Here is a 14,698-nt window from a genome sequence, read left to right on the forward strand (position 1 = left end):
GTGGAGAATTCAAGAGAAACCATTGACAACTTCAGTTTGTTCCTCAGGAGGAATAATCAACAGAGCAGACTCTATAGATGGTGGATGCAGAATAAGAAGACTCAAGGATTCCAAACTGATCATAGCCAGTTGTTGCAACTAATGGACAGTCAGATGACTAAGCCATTATGCGTTCAGGCCATGTAATTAGAAAACCAGTATGATTCAGACACACTTAACAGACTGATACTTACTGAAGTTCAAAGATAGTGTTGTGACAAAGTTCCTCCTCTATCTTGGTGGGTCCTGCACTTATTGGCGGATTTTCTTGCCTCAGAGATTCACCATGTAGGTTGGGGAACAGCCCAGAGACCTTCCCCTCTGGAAGAACCCACAGTCCAGGTCAATTGGGAGGTTTGGGGGGAACCTGGGCCTGCCCTCTACTCCTGGTTCCAGCCCAGGGCCCTGTGGACTGCAGCTGTCTGTAGTGCCTCCTGTAACAGCTGCATGACAGCTATAACTCCCTGGGCTACTTCCCCATGGCCTCCTCCAAACACCTTCCTTATTCTCACCACAGGACCTTCCTCCTGGTGTCTGATAACACTTGTGCTTCTCAGCTTCTTGCTCCTCACACTCACACCACAAACTGACGTGAGCTCCTTTTAAAACCCAGGTGCCCTGATTAGCCTGCCTTAATTGATTCTAGCAGCTTCTTCTTAATTGGCTCCAGGTGTCCTAATTAGCCTGCCTTCCTTAACTGGTTCTAGCAGGTTCCTGATTACTCTAGTGCAGCCCCTTTCTCTGGTCACTCAGGGAACAGAAAACTACTCATCCAGTGACCAGTATATTTGCCCTCTACCAGACTCCTGTACCCCACTGGTCTGGGTCTGTCACAGTGTATATTTGTAAATGTTAGGAATGTAGAACTTTAAAGAGTGAGAAGTAATGGAATGCTAAACTGTATTATAGTGGTCAACCACATAAAAATGCCTTACTTAAACTAACCTTAGCATACTTGGCAGAGCATTAAAGAATCTTATAGTGAACACATCTGATAAGTGTCTCTGAGAAGTAATCTCTGTAGTCTGTCTATATCTGATACAGGTGCCTGATCTGCTAGTAGGAACCATGCAACCTATTCTGTACAAGAAGTATGTGACCCGGTATCCCTTTTCTGTGTGTAATTTGTAGCTTTTCTCTACTTATAATGGGGTAACTTGAGGTGCAGGTACCTAGTTTTACACCAGCAGTACAACTTAAGGAGCAGATTTTGCAGGTGCAAACTATTTTTTTTAAATGTGGGGCTTTTGTGGTCATTGTCTAGATGTGATTAATGACAGAGTGTGACTTTCACCATTAACCAAGGACACTTTAAAAAAAAAAGTTGGAGAAGTAAATTAGCCAGTAATTTTGTTAAAAATAATTACTAATCTTATTATGTAAACCATTAAAGTAAAATCAGACACAGTAGAATTGTTATACTAAAGAAATAAAATCTAATCTGCTTGATTTTCACAGCTTTTTATTGAAATCTATAATTGATTTTTCAGTGTAAAAACATGCTTCGAAACACCAAAAAATTCGGAAATTACAAATTTCTGTACACCTTTGTCATGATTAACATATAACTTTGAGAGGGTGAGAACTCTGCAGTCTGTGTACAAATTTGGGACGATTCCTAATCCCCAAACTCTGAGACAGGCAAGAGATGGGAATCCTGAGGGGGCAATTTTGTGGTCTTCAGCATCTTGAGCAGCCAGCTCTGACAACTCTTGGATGTCATTTGTTGGTTTCAGACGGAGTTGTGTACAGCTCTGATTGGCTGCAGGATAGTTATGTAATGTAAAATTGTTTGCAACAGGAATAAAAGCTTTGAGGCGGTTTCTGTGACAATGACCATTAAAGCACTATTGAGGCTTTTTGTGTAGTGCAGCTTACTAGAGAAAATATAGTAAAGATATGAATCAGTTTTGTCTATTTGCCTTTTTTTAACACTCTGTGATTTCAGTAATTATGAGAGAGCCCTGGATGCTCATTTTTTTGTAAGTAAAATCTACATACTGAACGTGAAATATAATATTTTAAGTTTTTGGCTTTTGGTTTCCCATAGGTTCATTATTTCAACACTCAACTTAAAAATCTATTTAGTGTTCTGAATTATGAACGAACCGAGAACACCAGTCTTCTAGGCTCCTCAGTGTTTGGGAAAGATGATATATATAAAATATGGAGGAAGTTTGTTTCTGAAGTTCTTGAATCAAATGATAAAATACCTCGTTTCTACTATGTGAAGGTATGTTTCCATTATTTTTTTTCTCCATTGTTCAAACTGATCTTGTTGAAATAATGAAGGCTTTTATTATTTTTTTAATATTATTTAGGACTTCCTTAAAAGTAAGCTTTTCTACTAGCCATGAGCTGAGTGTACAATTGTTTTTCAGCAACAGCTGATGTTCTTAATGCAGCACAGGGAGCTGCTTTCACTGGATTTTTCTGTTTGCATAAGGCTGATTCTTTCCCAGTGAGGGGAGTGTTTCATTTCTCTTCTAGAATATTTGAATCAGGTAGTAGTCAAACTATTATGGATCATGTATGTACTTGTTTAATAGCTTCTAGCACTTTTTGTATAAGTGTATATGAGCAGGTGTGGGTGTGTTGGTTGGGATTTTATTTTCTTTAAAATGTAAGTTCAGGGCTTGGGAAGACTTGCCAGATGGGTTTTGAGTCAGAAGAGTATCTCTGTAAGCAAAATTACTCCCGGGGGGGATTCTATGCCAAAAAATTCAAAATTTTGCAAAATTCTGCATATTTTATTTGTCAAAATAATGCAATATAATCACAGCCGTTTCAGTTGTTTTGGTAATTTATTTAAACTACAATACAGAAAAATGTCACAATAACTATTCAGCATTTCCTAAACACATGAAAGTTAAGTTACAAATACTTGGTAACTAATACCCTGAATTCCAGTTATAATCCTGGATTTTCATTTAAATTACATTACAGAACATCAAACAGGAAAAAAAAAAGTAGAATGTCATTTTAAATTGCTCAGACTTTCACACATGAAAGTCATACAGTTTTGCTAATCATTGTCCTGGACCTGGCTGGGTACTTTGGGAAGTGCTTGATTCTGATTGTCCTGACATTTTATTAACTGCTTGGTAAATGTTCTATTTGCCTTCAAAGTCGTTTGTTTGTTTGTTTGTTAATGAGTAAATAAAATAAATTCTGAGTTGAAATCTAACCCCATTGTGCCATTTTGGCACAGGAAAAAAGTGAAAAAGAACATAAATCTTCCTAGTTGAGGATTCCATAAGAAGAACATAAGTAACTATTCCCTTACTGTCATTTATAATAAGGCTCTTTTACATCACTCTGGCAATGTAGGGGCCTTAAAACTTTCACAGGTTTTATGCTCCTGGGGGAATTAACAGAGAATGGGAATAGTTAACTAACAATAGGAACATTAACAATGTTAGTACTTAAACAGGCTGCTATATTTCTCCTCAAAGAATGAGAACAATTAACCATCAACAGCAACTTTAACAACGTTATTACACAGTCAGGCTGCTACAGTTATGCCTCAGAGAATGAGATGATTTAACTAACAGGCAGGCTGCTACATTTCTGCCTCTAGCCTGCCTTGTGCATAATAAAAAGCCCTACCCTTCCATGCCAGCAAGCTGCAATAGCAAATGAAAGGGACAGAGTCTCTCTCTCTCTCTTGTTTGTTGGCACGCACATACCCCCAGCCCTGCCCCCCCGATGGTGATCAACCATGCAGGCACACATGCCCAGCCTCCCTCCCCGTCTCTGAGGCTGCTCCAGGCACGCTGGAACAGATGTGCTGCCTGGGCTGCTGGGGAATTGGTGCTTGTGACGGGTTGGACCCCCATCCAGGATGCCACCTGATGTACTGGGGTCCCACTGCATCTGCACGTTCTACCAGCCTGGGCTTCCTCACCTGTCCTTGCTGTGCCAGGCCCTCAAACCTTCTCTAGTACACACGCAGGTAAGGCCACACCCAGCTGCAGACACAGACTGAAATCAGTTGTGTGTGGAAAGATTCAGCTCAAGGATTTATCCAACACTCACGTGCACACCTCCTTTGGAGTGTAAAACCAAAATAATATTGTCTTGCGCAATATAGAAAGATCTGCACAATGCAAGCTCATAAAAATTGCCCCCTCCCTCCAGGTGGAGAGAGAGATGCACAACTTTTTGCCTCCTCTCTCCCACCCTGGATATGAATTTCACAAACCGGGTTTTGAAATGAACAAGAAATAAGTTTATTAACTATAAAAGTTAAATTTTAAGTGATTATAAGGGATAACAAACAGAACAAAGCAAATTACCGAGCAAATAAAACAAAACATGCAAAGTAAGATTAATACGCTCAAGAAACCAAATGTAATTTCTCACCTTAAATGTTGTTTTAAGCAGGTTGCAGAGTTTCTGTAGCTTAGAGTTACAGCTATTTCTCTTTACAGACTGGACGCCTGTCTCAGCCTGGACTCAACCCTGCCTTTCCCTCCCAGGTGTTTTTAGCAGTCTTCCGTCCTGGGCAGGCAATGGAGGAGAGTCAAGATTAATCCCCTCCCCAGCCTTAAAAAAGATTTACCTAAGGTGGTAATTCTTTGTTTGATCCCCATCCCCCTACAGTGGAAAAGTACCAACAAGTTAAGATATTGTCCAGGGTCACCTGACCCTGCAGTGCCAATGCAGCATCCCAGGAAACTTCTCAGGAAGGAGTGAGATAAGCATTTTCAAAGTCCTATTGTTCTCCTTAATGGCTCATCCAGGCTCTTTGCCTACTGTCTGGTGGGCATTTCCCAGGTGAAAACACAGTTGTAATTGTTACATAGTTAATATCCCTAACTCCAGATACAGAAATGATATATGCATACAGATTGGATAAACACATTCAACAAAACATAACCTTTTCAATTATATCTCACATGACCTATCTTGCATAAAACTTAGTTATGCCATATTCATATCATAATAATATTTCTATAAAGAATATGGAGTGTAACGTCACAGCGTGTGTCCCCCGGCAGATTTTTGTGTGTGTTTTTCTGCTTGGAGGGCACAGAAAAATATGGGCCATATGAATTCTGTGTGGAGTACAAAATGCTGATGTGAAAGATGACCTGGATGTGTGAAGGTTTTAGATGGGCGAAGTTCAGGAGCACCATTCTGGTGGGAAGCCCAGCCCGCTTAGCCTCAGCTTCTGTACCTGACCCTACTTCAAAAGCTGCTTTTTTTGTTTGTTTTTGGTGTGCCTCTAACTAGTAAATCTTTTGGATAAATTTGGAGCCTTCCCCTTCTGCCTACCCTCCTTTTCCTGCTGGAGGTGCAACACCCAAGCTCACCCCATAGTCTCCTCGCTGCTACAAATGTAACCCAATGTGTTTTTGTCTCTCTTCTAGTGGCTGGTCCACTTAAGAGATTAAATAATTAAGGGAGTTACTACTTGAGTTAAAGTGGAAGAGGCTCATGCTTTTAGCATTGAAGGTCTTATGGTTAGGTACATTGATAACCCAAGGTGAGGGTCATTTCTGAACGATCCAGTGGGATTAGGCTCCTCTATTGCTTCCCTAACCTCAATTTTCGGCAGTCCTCTCCTGTGAATAGTTCTGTTGTTTGCCTCAGGTGCTTTTCATTGCTTTTCCAAACAGCATCACTGCTAGTGAAACTGACCTGACACTTAACTTTACTTTGCCTTTATTTGACAATGCCATGAACAGTGGTAGGTGCACAGCAGCTGTCTGTCTGCAAATTCAGGAAGACATTAGATAGATCATCTTCATGGTCATAATGCATAGAAACATTTTTAAAACACCTGCAAAAATGATTACAATAAAGTTATTTAGAATGCAGAGTCAAGCACTGGAAAGTTCAGAAATGTTAGATTTAATGTTTCATTTGAAAACTTAATTCTGCTCCTTATGTACTCCAAATATGCCAATTTCTATTATCATGGTCCGATACTATTTTTTTAATAATAGGTGTTAAGCAATCTAAATATAGCGACCTCTATCACTCCCCTTATAATAACAGCTTAAATTCAATTAAAGCTGATTGTTTGAGCATCCCCACTTGTCTGAATAAGGGAATGGATTATTCAACATAGAGAACACAGAGTAGCCTTTCATTTTTGTCACTGAATTGGACTAACTGGCCTAACAGTCCTCCTCCAGCCTAATACATTCTGTGCAATTTTGTCCTTTTACCTTAGCTTTGTTCTTATGTGTATGAGAGTACTTACAGTAGCATAATATGGGATTGATTTTTTTTTTCCTCCCTATTTCAGGCTGATGTCACTGGGGCTTATGATACTATTCCTCATGATAAACTTGTGGAAGTGGTCTCTCAAATCTTAGATCCCGAGAAAAGAACAGTCTACTGCATACGGCGCTATGCAGTGATCAAGATTACCATGAGTGGACAAATCAGAAAATACTATAGAAGACACGTATGACTAGTTAATTTCTTACTCTTGCTATTAACATTTTTCTGTATTGGGACATATCTGTTTAATTCTTTTTTAATTAACAAGCCTTAGCTTAATTATCTAGTTACCATATACATGGACATTCTTAAAAAAACAAAAAATAAAACATACAACCACACTTTATAGGGGAAACTTGCTGGAGGAGACAAGGCCTGTTCCCCCAAGCTTCCTAACAGCTATTCTTCTGTCCCCTTCCCCTGACCACCTGTGCAAGGGGAATAGTAAAGGAAAGTCTGAGTTACCTCTTTACTAGGTAGCTGTTGTTGCCCCTGCAGCCTGTCACAGTACAATGCAAGATTGTGGTAACAAAGGATTTATACTGTGGTTTAAACAACTCTCCACTTTGTATACTGTAAGTTTCCATTGTTTTAATGACTGTTAAGTTAATGGGTTGGTATGTAGCACAACAGAATTAGGTCCACTGAATATAAGAGTGGCCAGTCTGGGACATACCAATGGTCCATCTAGCTCAATATTCTTTCTTCCAACAGTGTTTGGTGCTGGTTGCTGCAGAGGGAATGAACAGAATAGGGCAATTAACAAGTGATCCATCACTTGTCATCTAGTCCCAGCTTCTGGCTGTGAGAGTGTTAGAGACACCCAGAGTATTACTAATAGTCACTGATGGACCTGTCCTCCATGAACGTACTTGATTCTTTTTTGATCCCAGTTATACTTTTGGCCTTCACAACATCCCCTGGCAACAAGTTCCACGGGTTGACTGTGCATTGTGTGAAGAAGTACTTCCTTTTCTTTGCTTTAAACTTGTTGCCTACTAATTTGGGTGACCATTTTGTTGTGTTTTTGTGTTATTTGTGTATGTGTGTGTTATTTGAAGGGGTAAATAACACTTCCTTATTCATTTTTTCCATCCCATTCATGATTATATAGACCTCAATCATATCCCTCCCGTTAGTCGTTTCTTTTCCAAGCTGAACAGTCCCAGTCTTCTTAATCTCTCCTCATATGGAAGCTGTTCCATACCCCTAATCATTTTTGTTGCTGTTCTTTATACCTTTTCCAATTCTAATACATCTTTTTTGAGATGGAGTGAGGAGAACGGCATGCAATATTCAAGGTGTGAGCATACCATGGATTTATATAGTGGTATTATGATATTTTCTGTCTTATTTTCTGTCCCTTTTCTAATGGTTCCTCGCTTTTTTTGACTTCTCCTGCACATTGAGCAGATGTTTTCAGAGAACTATCCAAGAAGACTTAAAGATCTCTCTTGACTGCTAACAACTAATTTAGACCCCATCATTTTGTATGTATAGTTGGGATTATGTTTTCCAATGTACATCACTTTGCATTTATCAGTATTGAATTTTATCTGCCATTTTATTGCCCAGTGACTCAGATTTGTGAGAACTTTTTGCAGGCAGCTTTGGACTAACTATCTTGAGTAATTTTGTATCATCTGCAGACTTGGCCACCTCACTGTTTACCCCTTTTTGCCAGATTGTTTATGAATAGGGTGAACAGCGCTGGTCCCAGTATGGACCCTTGTGGGAGACCCCGCTATTTACTTCTTTCTACTGTGAAAACTGACCGTTTATTCCTACCCTTTTGCTTCTAATCTTTTAACCAGTTACTGATCCACAAGAGAACCTTCCCTCTTATCCCATGACTGCTTACTTTGCTTAAGAGCCTTTGGTGAGAGATTTTGTCAAAGGCTTTCTGAAATTCCAAATACAATATATCGACTGGATCACCCTTGTCCACAGATTTGTTGACCCCCTCAAAGAATTCTAATAGATTGGTGAGGAATTTCCCTTTACAAAAACCATGTTGACTTTTCCCCAACAAATCATGTTCATCTATGTCAGGGTTTCTCAGATGGGTTGCCGCTTGTGTAGGGAAAGCTCCTGGATCGCTGCTCCGGGCCAATGGGAGCTGCTGGAAGTGGCACGGGCCGAGGGACTTACTGGTCACCACTTCCAGCAGCCCCCATTTGCTCGGAGCAGCGAACTATGGCCAGTGAGAGCCGCGATGGGCTGGACCTGCGGATGGGGCAGGTAAACAAACCGGCCCGGCCCGCCAGGGGCTTTCCCTACACAAGCGGCGACCCCTGTTTGAGAAACCCTGATCTATGTATCTGATAATTCTGTTCTTCACTATAGTTTCAGCCAATTTGCACGGTACTGATGTCAGGCTTACTGGCCTATAATTGCCAGGATTGCCTCTGGAGCCACTTTTAAAAATTGGCATCACATTAGCTCTTCTCCTGTTACATAACAGAATTAGTAGTTCTGCAATTTCATATTTGAGTTCTTTCAGAACTCTTGCATGAATACCGTCTGGTCCTGGTGACTTATTACTGTTTAATTTATCAGTTTGTTCCAAAATCTTCTCTGTTAACACCTTAGTCTTTAATAGTTCTTCAAATTTGTCTCCTGAAAAAAAATGGGTCAGGTTTGGGAATCTCCCTCACATTTTTTACAGTGAAGACCAATGCGAAGAATTTCTTTAGCTTCTCTGCAACCGCCTTGTCTTCCTTGACTCCTACTTTAGAACCTCAGTTGTCTCATAGCCCCACTGACTGGCAGGTTTCCTGCTTCTCTTGTACTTAAAAAAAAATTTGCTGTTCGTTTTTGTGTCTTTTGATAGTTGCTCTTCACATTTTTTTTAGCCTGCCTAATTGTACTTTTACATTTGATTTGCCAGAATTTATGCACCTTTCTGTTTTCTTCAATTGGATTTGATTTCCAATTTTCAAAGGATGACTTTTTGTTTCTAACCTCCTCTTTTACTCTGTTTAGCCATGGTAGCTTTTTTATTGGTCCTTTAATTTTTTTTTTTTTTAATTTGAGGTATACATTTAGTATGAGCCTCTATAATGGTGTTTTTAAAAAGTATCCATGCAGTTTGCAGGCATTTCACTCTTGTGCCTATTCCATTTAATTTCCATTTAGCTAGCTTCCTTATTTTATTATAGTTTTCCCCTTCTTTAAGTTAACGCTACTGTGGTGGGTTTCTTTGGTATTTTTCCCATTTTGCAAGGGCTATTGATTATTGCTGTTAACTAAAACGTCTTTTGCTGAATTTTATCATTTCTTTACTCTCGGTATACAGGTTTCTACTTTCAAGGATTTTATGTCCCATATGAGATTATTTGTATCCCATCTGCAAGAGAGTACATCGCTACAAAATGCCATAGTAGTTGAACAGGTAACTGTTATGAGACATTTCTCTTCAAATGAGAAAGAAAATCAAATAAGTTAATTCTTAATTTATATATTAGAGCAGGAGCTGATCGTGTCCCCTTTATTTAGTTTGCCTAACACTTTCCGTTATAAGAGATTCTTATGACCCTTTCTTTGATCTTTGCTTGCAGCAGGCCTTTGATATTTGGGAAGGGGCCTACTGAGTGCCTTTTCTCTCTCCCTGGAAATTCTGTTCAACGATTGCTAATATATGAACAATTACAAAATATCATTTCCTCTTTCTTGCTTTTGTTCCTCAGGGTAATTTTGGCAGTATGCAAATAAATAAATAGTAAAAAAACCAAAAAAACCCCACCCGTAAATATACAAGCATTTTAAGTCCAAGCTGATGCTACAGCTAGAGCAACAGCAGCAGTGCACACTGTCCTGCTGATGGGGGTGAGGAGCTGTCAGTGGCTGGGGCCGGAGCTGTCCCTGACCCCCCCAGTGGCTGCGGCTGTCCCCACCCCGCAGCTTGGGACTCAGCTGTCAGCAGCTGGGGTGGGGCTGGAGCTGGAGCTGTCAGCCGCAAGGGCTGGAACTGTCCTCATCCCCCCAGTGGCTGGGGCCAGGGCTGGAGCTGGAGCTGTCGGCCGCAAGGGTTGGAACTGTCCCCATCCCCCTAGTGGCTGGGGCCGGGCCTGGAGCTGTCAGCCGCAAGGGTTGGAATGGTCCCCATACCCTCAGTGGCTACGGCTGAGCTGTCCACACCAGTGACTGATGCTGTCCCCGTCCTGCGGCTGGGGCCAGATCTGTGAGCAGCTGAGGCTGGAGCTGTCCTCCCACCCCCAGCGACTGGAGCTGGAGTTGACGCTGTTTCCCTCCCCCCGGCAGAGGCAGGAGCTGTCAATCCCCTCTGTGGTGGGACTCAGGCTGTCAGTCTCCCCCTGCAGTCAGCCCTTTCCTTCGGTTCTTTTTAGTGAAAGTCTTGGACAGGTCACGGCCTTCCATGAATTTTTGTTTATTGCCCCTGACCTGTCCATGATTTTTACTAAAAACAACTGAGACAAAATATTAACCCTACTAATGATGCATGATTTGCGGGGGTAGGGGTGGGGAGGGCTCAGCTTGTACTTATACATAGTAGAATTTGTTGGTAGCTTTTTCCTCTAAAGCAAAACCAAACATAGGAAATTAAAATAACATTTTAGATTGCAGAATGAAACACTCCAAAATTTGGAAATTCCAGGTTATACAGTTGCCTACAGTTAACCTTAATTCTTTGTCTTGACACCCTGCCCCACCCTGCAGGGCACATGCTCTATGGTACAATTATGTGTGATTTAGTGATTATGTGATTATATACTATTATATACTATTTTTTTGCATAGGACCCCGCCGTGTTCAGTACACAGGATGGACATGTGGTGGGGCCAACTTAAGGTTTCTTGTGTAACCTTCAGTCTGGAATTTCTTAATTGTTGAATACTTCAACTTTGCTGCCTAAATAATGTTCTTCTAACATAGTTTTGTTGTTGTATGTAATATATACAATATTGTTTTAGGGGGTTGGTTTTTCAAGTCAGCCATTTTAGTAAAATTTCCAGTGCAATATGGTGAAGTAGCAATGACACCATAGTAGAGGTTGTGCCAGATTCTTCATTTTAGTGGGGCTGATACAGTTACCTAAAAACTGTGTTTTGGAGTGAGAGAATTCATGAAAAATGATTGTCGTTTGTGAGCTTATTTGATTTTTCTTTTCCTTCAAAATATTGTAGAAAATTCAATTTGAGCTTAGTTATAGTTTTATTCCAAAAAACATTACATGGCAACATTGTCTTTAGACCCCTTGTAAATTATAATAAAACCATATGAGATATGAAACTTCTTTAGTATATATAGTTTAGAGAAAAGTTTGTTAGAAGTTGCAACATGTTTTATGATCCCTTTTTATGGTTTTAAAAATTAACATTTTGGACACTGATAAGACATGTTAATAATGTCACAACCAAAAGAGTTGTAATAACACAATTGTTGGAGAAAAACAGAGTTCTCCCTCCTTCGGTTGGGAGCAGCAAAGTCAAATACTTTATTCTCAAGCAATTGCATAGAGGGAGAGGGCTAAACAGGTTTTTCTACAGGTAAACAATTACAGCAAGCATTTATACTTTTTGTTACATACAATAATGAGCAACAGCTGCATTTTGTTTATACATAGGTCATCCTGATATCTTATTTTTCACATCTATTTAGACTCTAGTCTACATTCCATATTTATCTACACAAGGTCGCAACAAATTCTCACACAGTTCTTTCCCATTTGCCTCACACAATCCTCGCTTCTACAAATCTCGCATTATTAGGCTAACAGCTAGCCTGACTCTTGCTCACAGAAGAGACTGTTTGCATTGAAATCCCCATCAAATCCCTGTCAGTTCTTGCTCTGTTTCCACACAAGTTATAATAAAATCTCTTTCCGCTGGAGTCATGAATCCAAAGGCAGAACGCTTAAGTTGACAGTGTATTAGAGGTATATGTTACCACAATAATTGAAGGCTTCAGAAGATGTAACCGTAATACAGTAACTCCTTGCTTAACATTGTAGTTATGTTCCTGAAAAATGCGACTTTAAGCGAAATATGTTAAGCAAATCCAATTTCCCCGTAAGAATTAATGTAAATAGGGGGGGTTAGGTTCCAGGAACATTTTTTTTCACCAGCCAAAAGACTATATTACACACACACACACACACACACACACAGTATTAGTTTTAAACAAACAATTTAATACTGGTACGCAGCTATGATGATTTTGAAGCTTGGTTGAGGTGGTGAAGTCAGAGGGTGGGATATTTCCCAGGAAATGCCTTGCTGCTAAATGATGAACTAGCAATTGGCTGAGTCCTCAAGGGTTAACTCATTGTTATTAATGTAGCCTTACACTCTACAAGGCAGCAGGAATGGAGGGCGGGGAGACCGCATGGCAGACAGAGACACACACCCTGTATGTGGGGGAGAGAGAGAGATGTGCATTGCTCCTCTAAGTATGCTGACCCCACTCTAAGTACACTGTCTTTTTAAGTAGATCAGCAAGCTGAGATGGCAGCTGCTGCCAGGAAGCTCCCTCCGTCCTGAGCCCTGTCGTGTGTCCCCCTGCTCTATGGAAGATGGGGTAAGCAGGGTGAAAGAGCAGGGGAAAGGGGGACACCCTGACATTAGCCCCCCTCTCCTCCTCACCCCATACAGCAAGAAGGAGGCTCCGGGGAGCAGCTTCAAGGCAGAGGGCAGGAGCAGCACATGGCAGTGGGGGGAGGGACAGCTGAACTGTCGGCAATTGATAGCTGGGAGGCTGCTGCACAGGGAACTTAGGGGAGAGGGGAGCTGATGGGGGGGCTGCCGGTTCACCCTGGTTCCAAGCCCCCACCAGCTAGCTGCAACGGGCTGCTCTTCCTGCAAGCAGTGGACAAAGCAGGCGGCTGCCAAATGATGTTATAAGGGAGCACTGCACAACTTTAAACGAACATGTTCTCTAATTGATCAGCAACGTAACAATGAAACAATGTTAACTGGGTTGACTTTAAGTGAGGAGTTACTGTATATTTTAACTCTATCTGCCTCTTTGTCTCTTTGGAGTGACTACACAACACACGGAGATTTCTGAGTCTGCTGCTGCGTTGTACTTCCATATATTTTAAGGCTAGAAGGGACCATTAGGTCATCTGTTGTTAAGTGTAGAGGGCTGGTGTCATAACTATAAAGGGAAGGGTAACAGCTCTCCGGTGTAGAGTACTATAAAATCCCTCCTGGCCAGAGACTCCAAAATCCTTTTACTTGTAAAGGGTTAAGAAGCTCAGGTAACCTGGCTGACACCTGACCCAAAGGACCAATAAGGGGACAAGATACTTTCAAATCTTGGTGGGGGGAAGGCTTTTGTTTCTGCTCTTTGTTTTGGGGGTTGTTCGCTCTTGGGACTGAGAGGGACCAGACATCAATCCAGGTTCTCCAAATCTTTCTGAACAAGTCTCTCATATTTCAAACTTGTAAGTAAACAGCCAGGCAAGGCGTGTTAGTTTTTATCTTTGTTTTCTCAACTTGTAAATGTACCTTTTTGCTAGAGTGTTTATCTCTGTTTGCTGTAACTTGAACCTAAGGCTAGAAGGGATTCCTTTGGGCTCTTTAAGTTTAATTACCCTGTAAAGTTAGTTTCCATCCTGATTTTACAGAGAGGATTTTTACCTTTTTCTTTAATTAAAAGCCTTCTTTTTAAGAACCTGATTGATTTTTCCTTGTTTTTAGATCCAAGGGGGTTGGATCTTGATCCACCAGGAGTTGGTGGGAGAAAGGAGGGGGGATGGATCTGTATTCACCAGGGAATTGGTGAAGAGTCTCCCAAGGCTACCCAGGGAAGGGAATTAGCACTTTGGGAGTGGTGGCAGCGGACCAGATCTAAGCTGGTAGTTAAGCGTAGAAGTTTTCATGCAGGCCCCCACATTTGTACCCCAAAGTTCAGAGTGGGGAAGCAGCCTTGACAGCTGGAATGTCACTGGCTCAGTAATGCTGTTCAGGCTGCTCAGTGCGTCCATCTTTGGAGCTCCACTGTTATCAGTATTAGCAGATACTGCAGCCTGCTAATTCAGCAAACCTCAGTGCTACTCATAAAGAAAGACCACAAGCACAGTTTGGTGACAGTGACACTCGGACAGGTTTACTGCCCTCAAGGTACAGTGCTAGTGCAAACAACTGGGATAAACAACTTACATACCATCATTCGTGTTTCATGGCATCTGTTTGTTACTTCTCCTTGTTCCTGATATCTTGGACAAAACATCCCTATTAATTATTTGGTCAAACCATCTTATCTTGTACTAGTTTGGGATATATCTGTAATAGCTGGAATATATTTATCTATCTAGCTAGTGCCTAGTACCCTAGCAACAGTGTTGCCAAGTTCATGTACCAGACAGTGAACTTGTGAGCATCTGCTTTAATACATGGCCTGACTTTGGTTCAGGCCTCAGATCTCGCACCAGCCCTAATGTTCTAGGCTCTCTCTC

The 14,698-nt window shown here is 41.1% G+C and overlaps 1 protein-coding gene across 11 annotated transcripts in view; it reads left to right on the top strand.

Moving 5' to 3' along the window:
- Positions 1–14,698, top strand: part of TERT (telomerase reverse transcriptase) — a 129,975-nt gene that overhangs the window by 18,217 nt on the left and 97,060 nt on the right. For all 11 annotated transcript variants that reach the window (XR_004644581.1, XR_004644582.1, XR_004644579.1 and 8 more), the window contains exons 5-7: positions 2,090–2,272; positions 6,299–6,460; positions 9,575–9,670. Coding sequence is in view for 7 of the 11 variants with exons in the window: in XM_034761490.1 (XP_034617381.1) it covers positions 2,090–2,272; positions 6,299–6,460; positions 9,575–9,670 (441 nt within the window). In the remaining 4 variants the exon portion in view is untranslated. The remainder of the gene's footprint in view (positions 1–2,089; positions 2,273–6,298; positions 6,461–9,574; positions 9,671–14,698) is intronic.

This window comes from Trachemys scripta, chromosome 2 (genome assembly GCF_013100865.1).
Source record: "Trachemys scripta elegans isolate TJP31775 chromosome 2, CAS_Tse_1.0, whole genome shotgun sequence".
In the NCBI taxonomy this organism is placed as follows: domain Eukaryota; kingdom Metazoa; phylum Chordata; order Testudines; family Emydidae; genus Trachemys; species Trachemys scripta.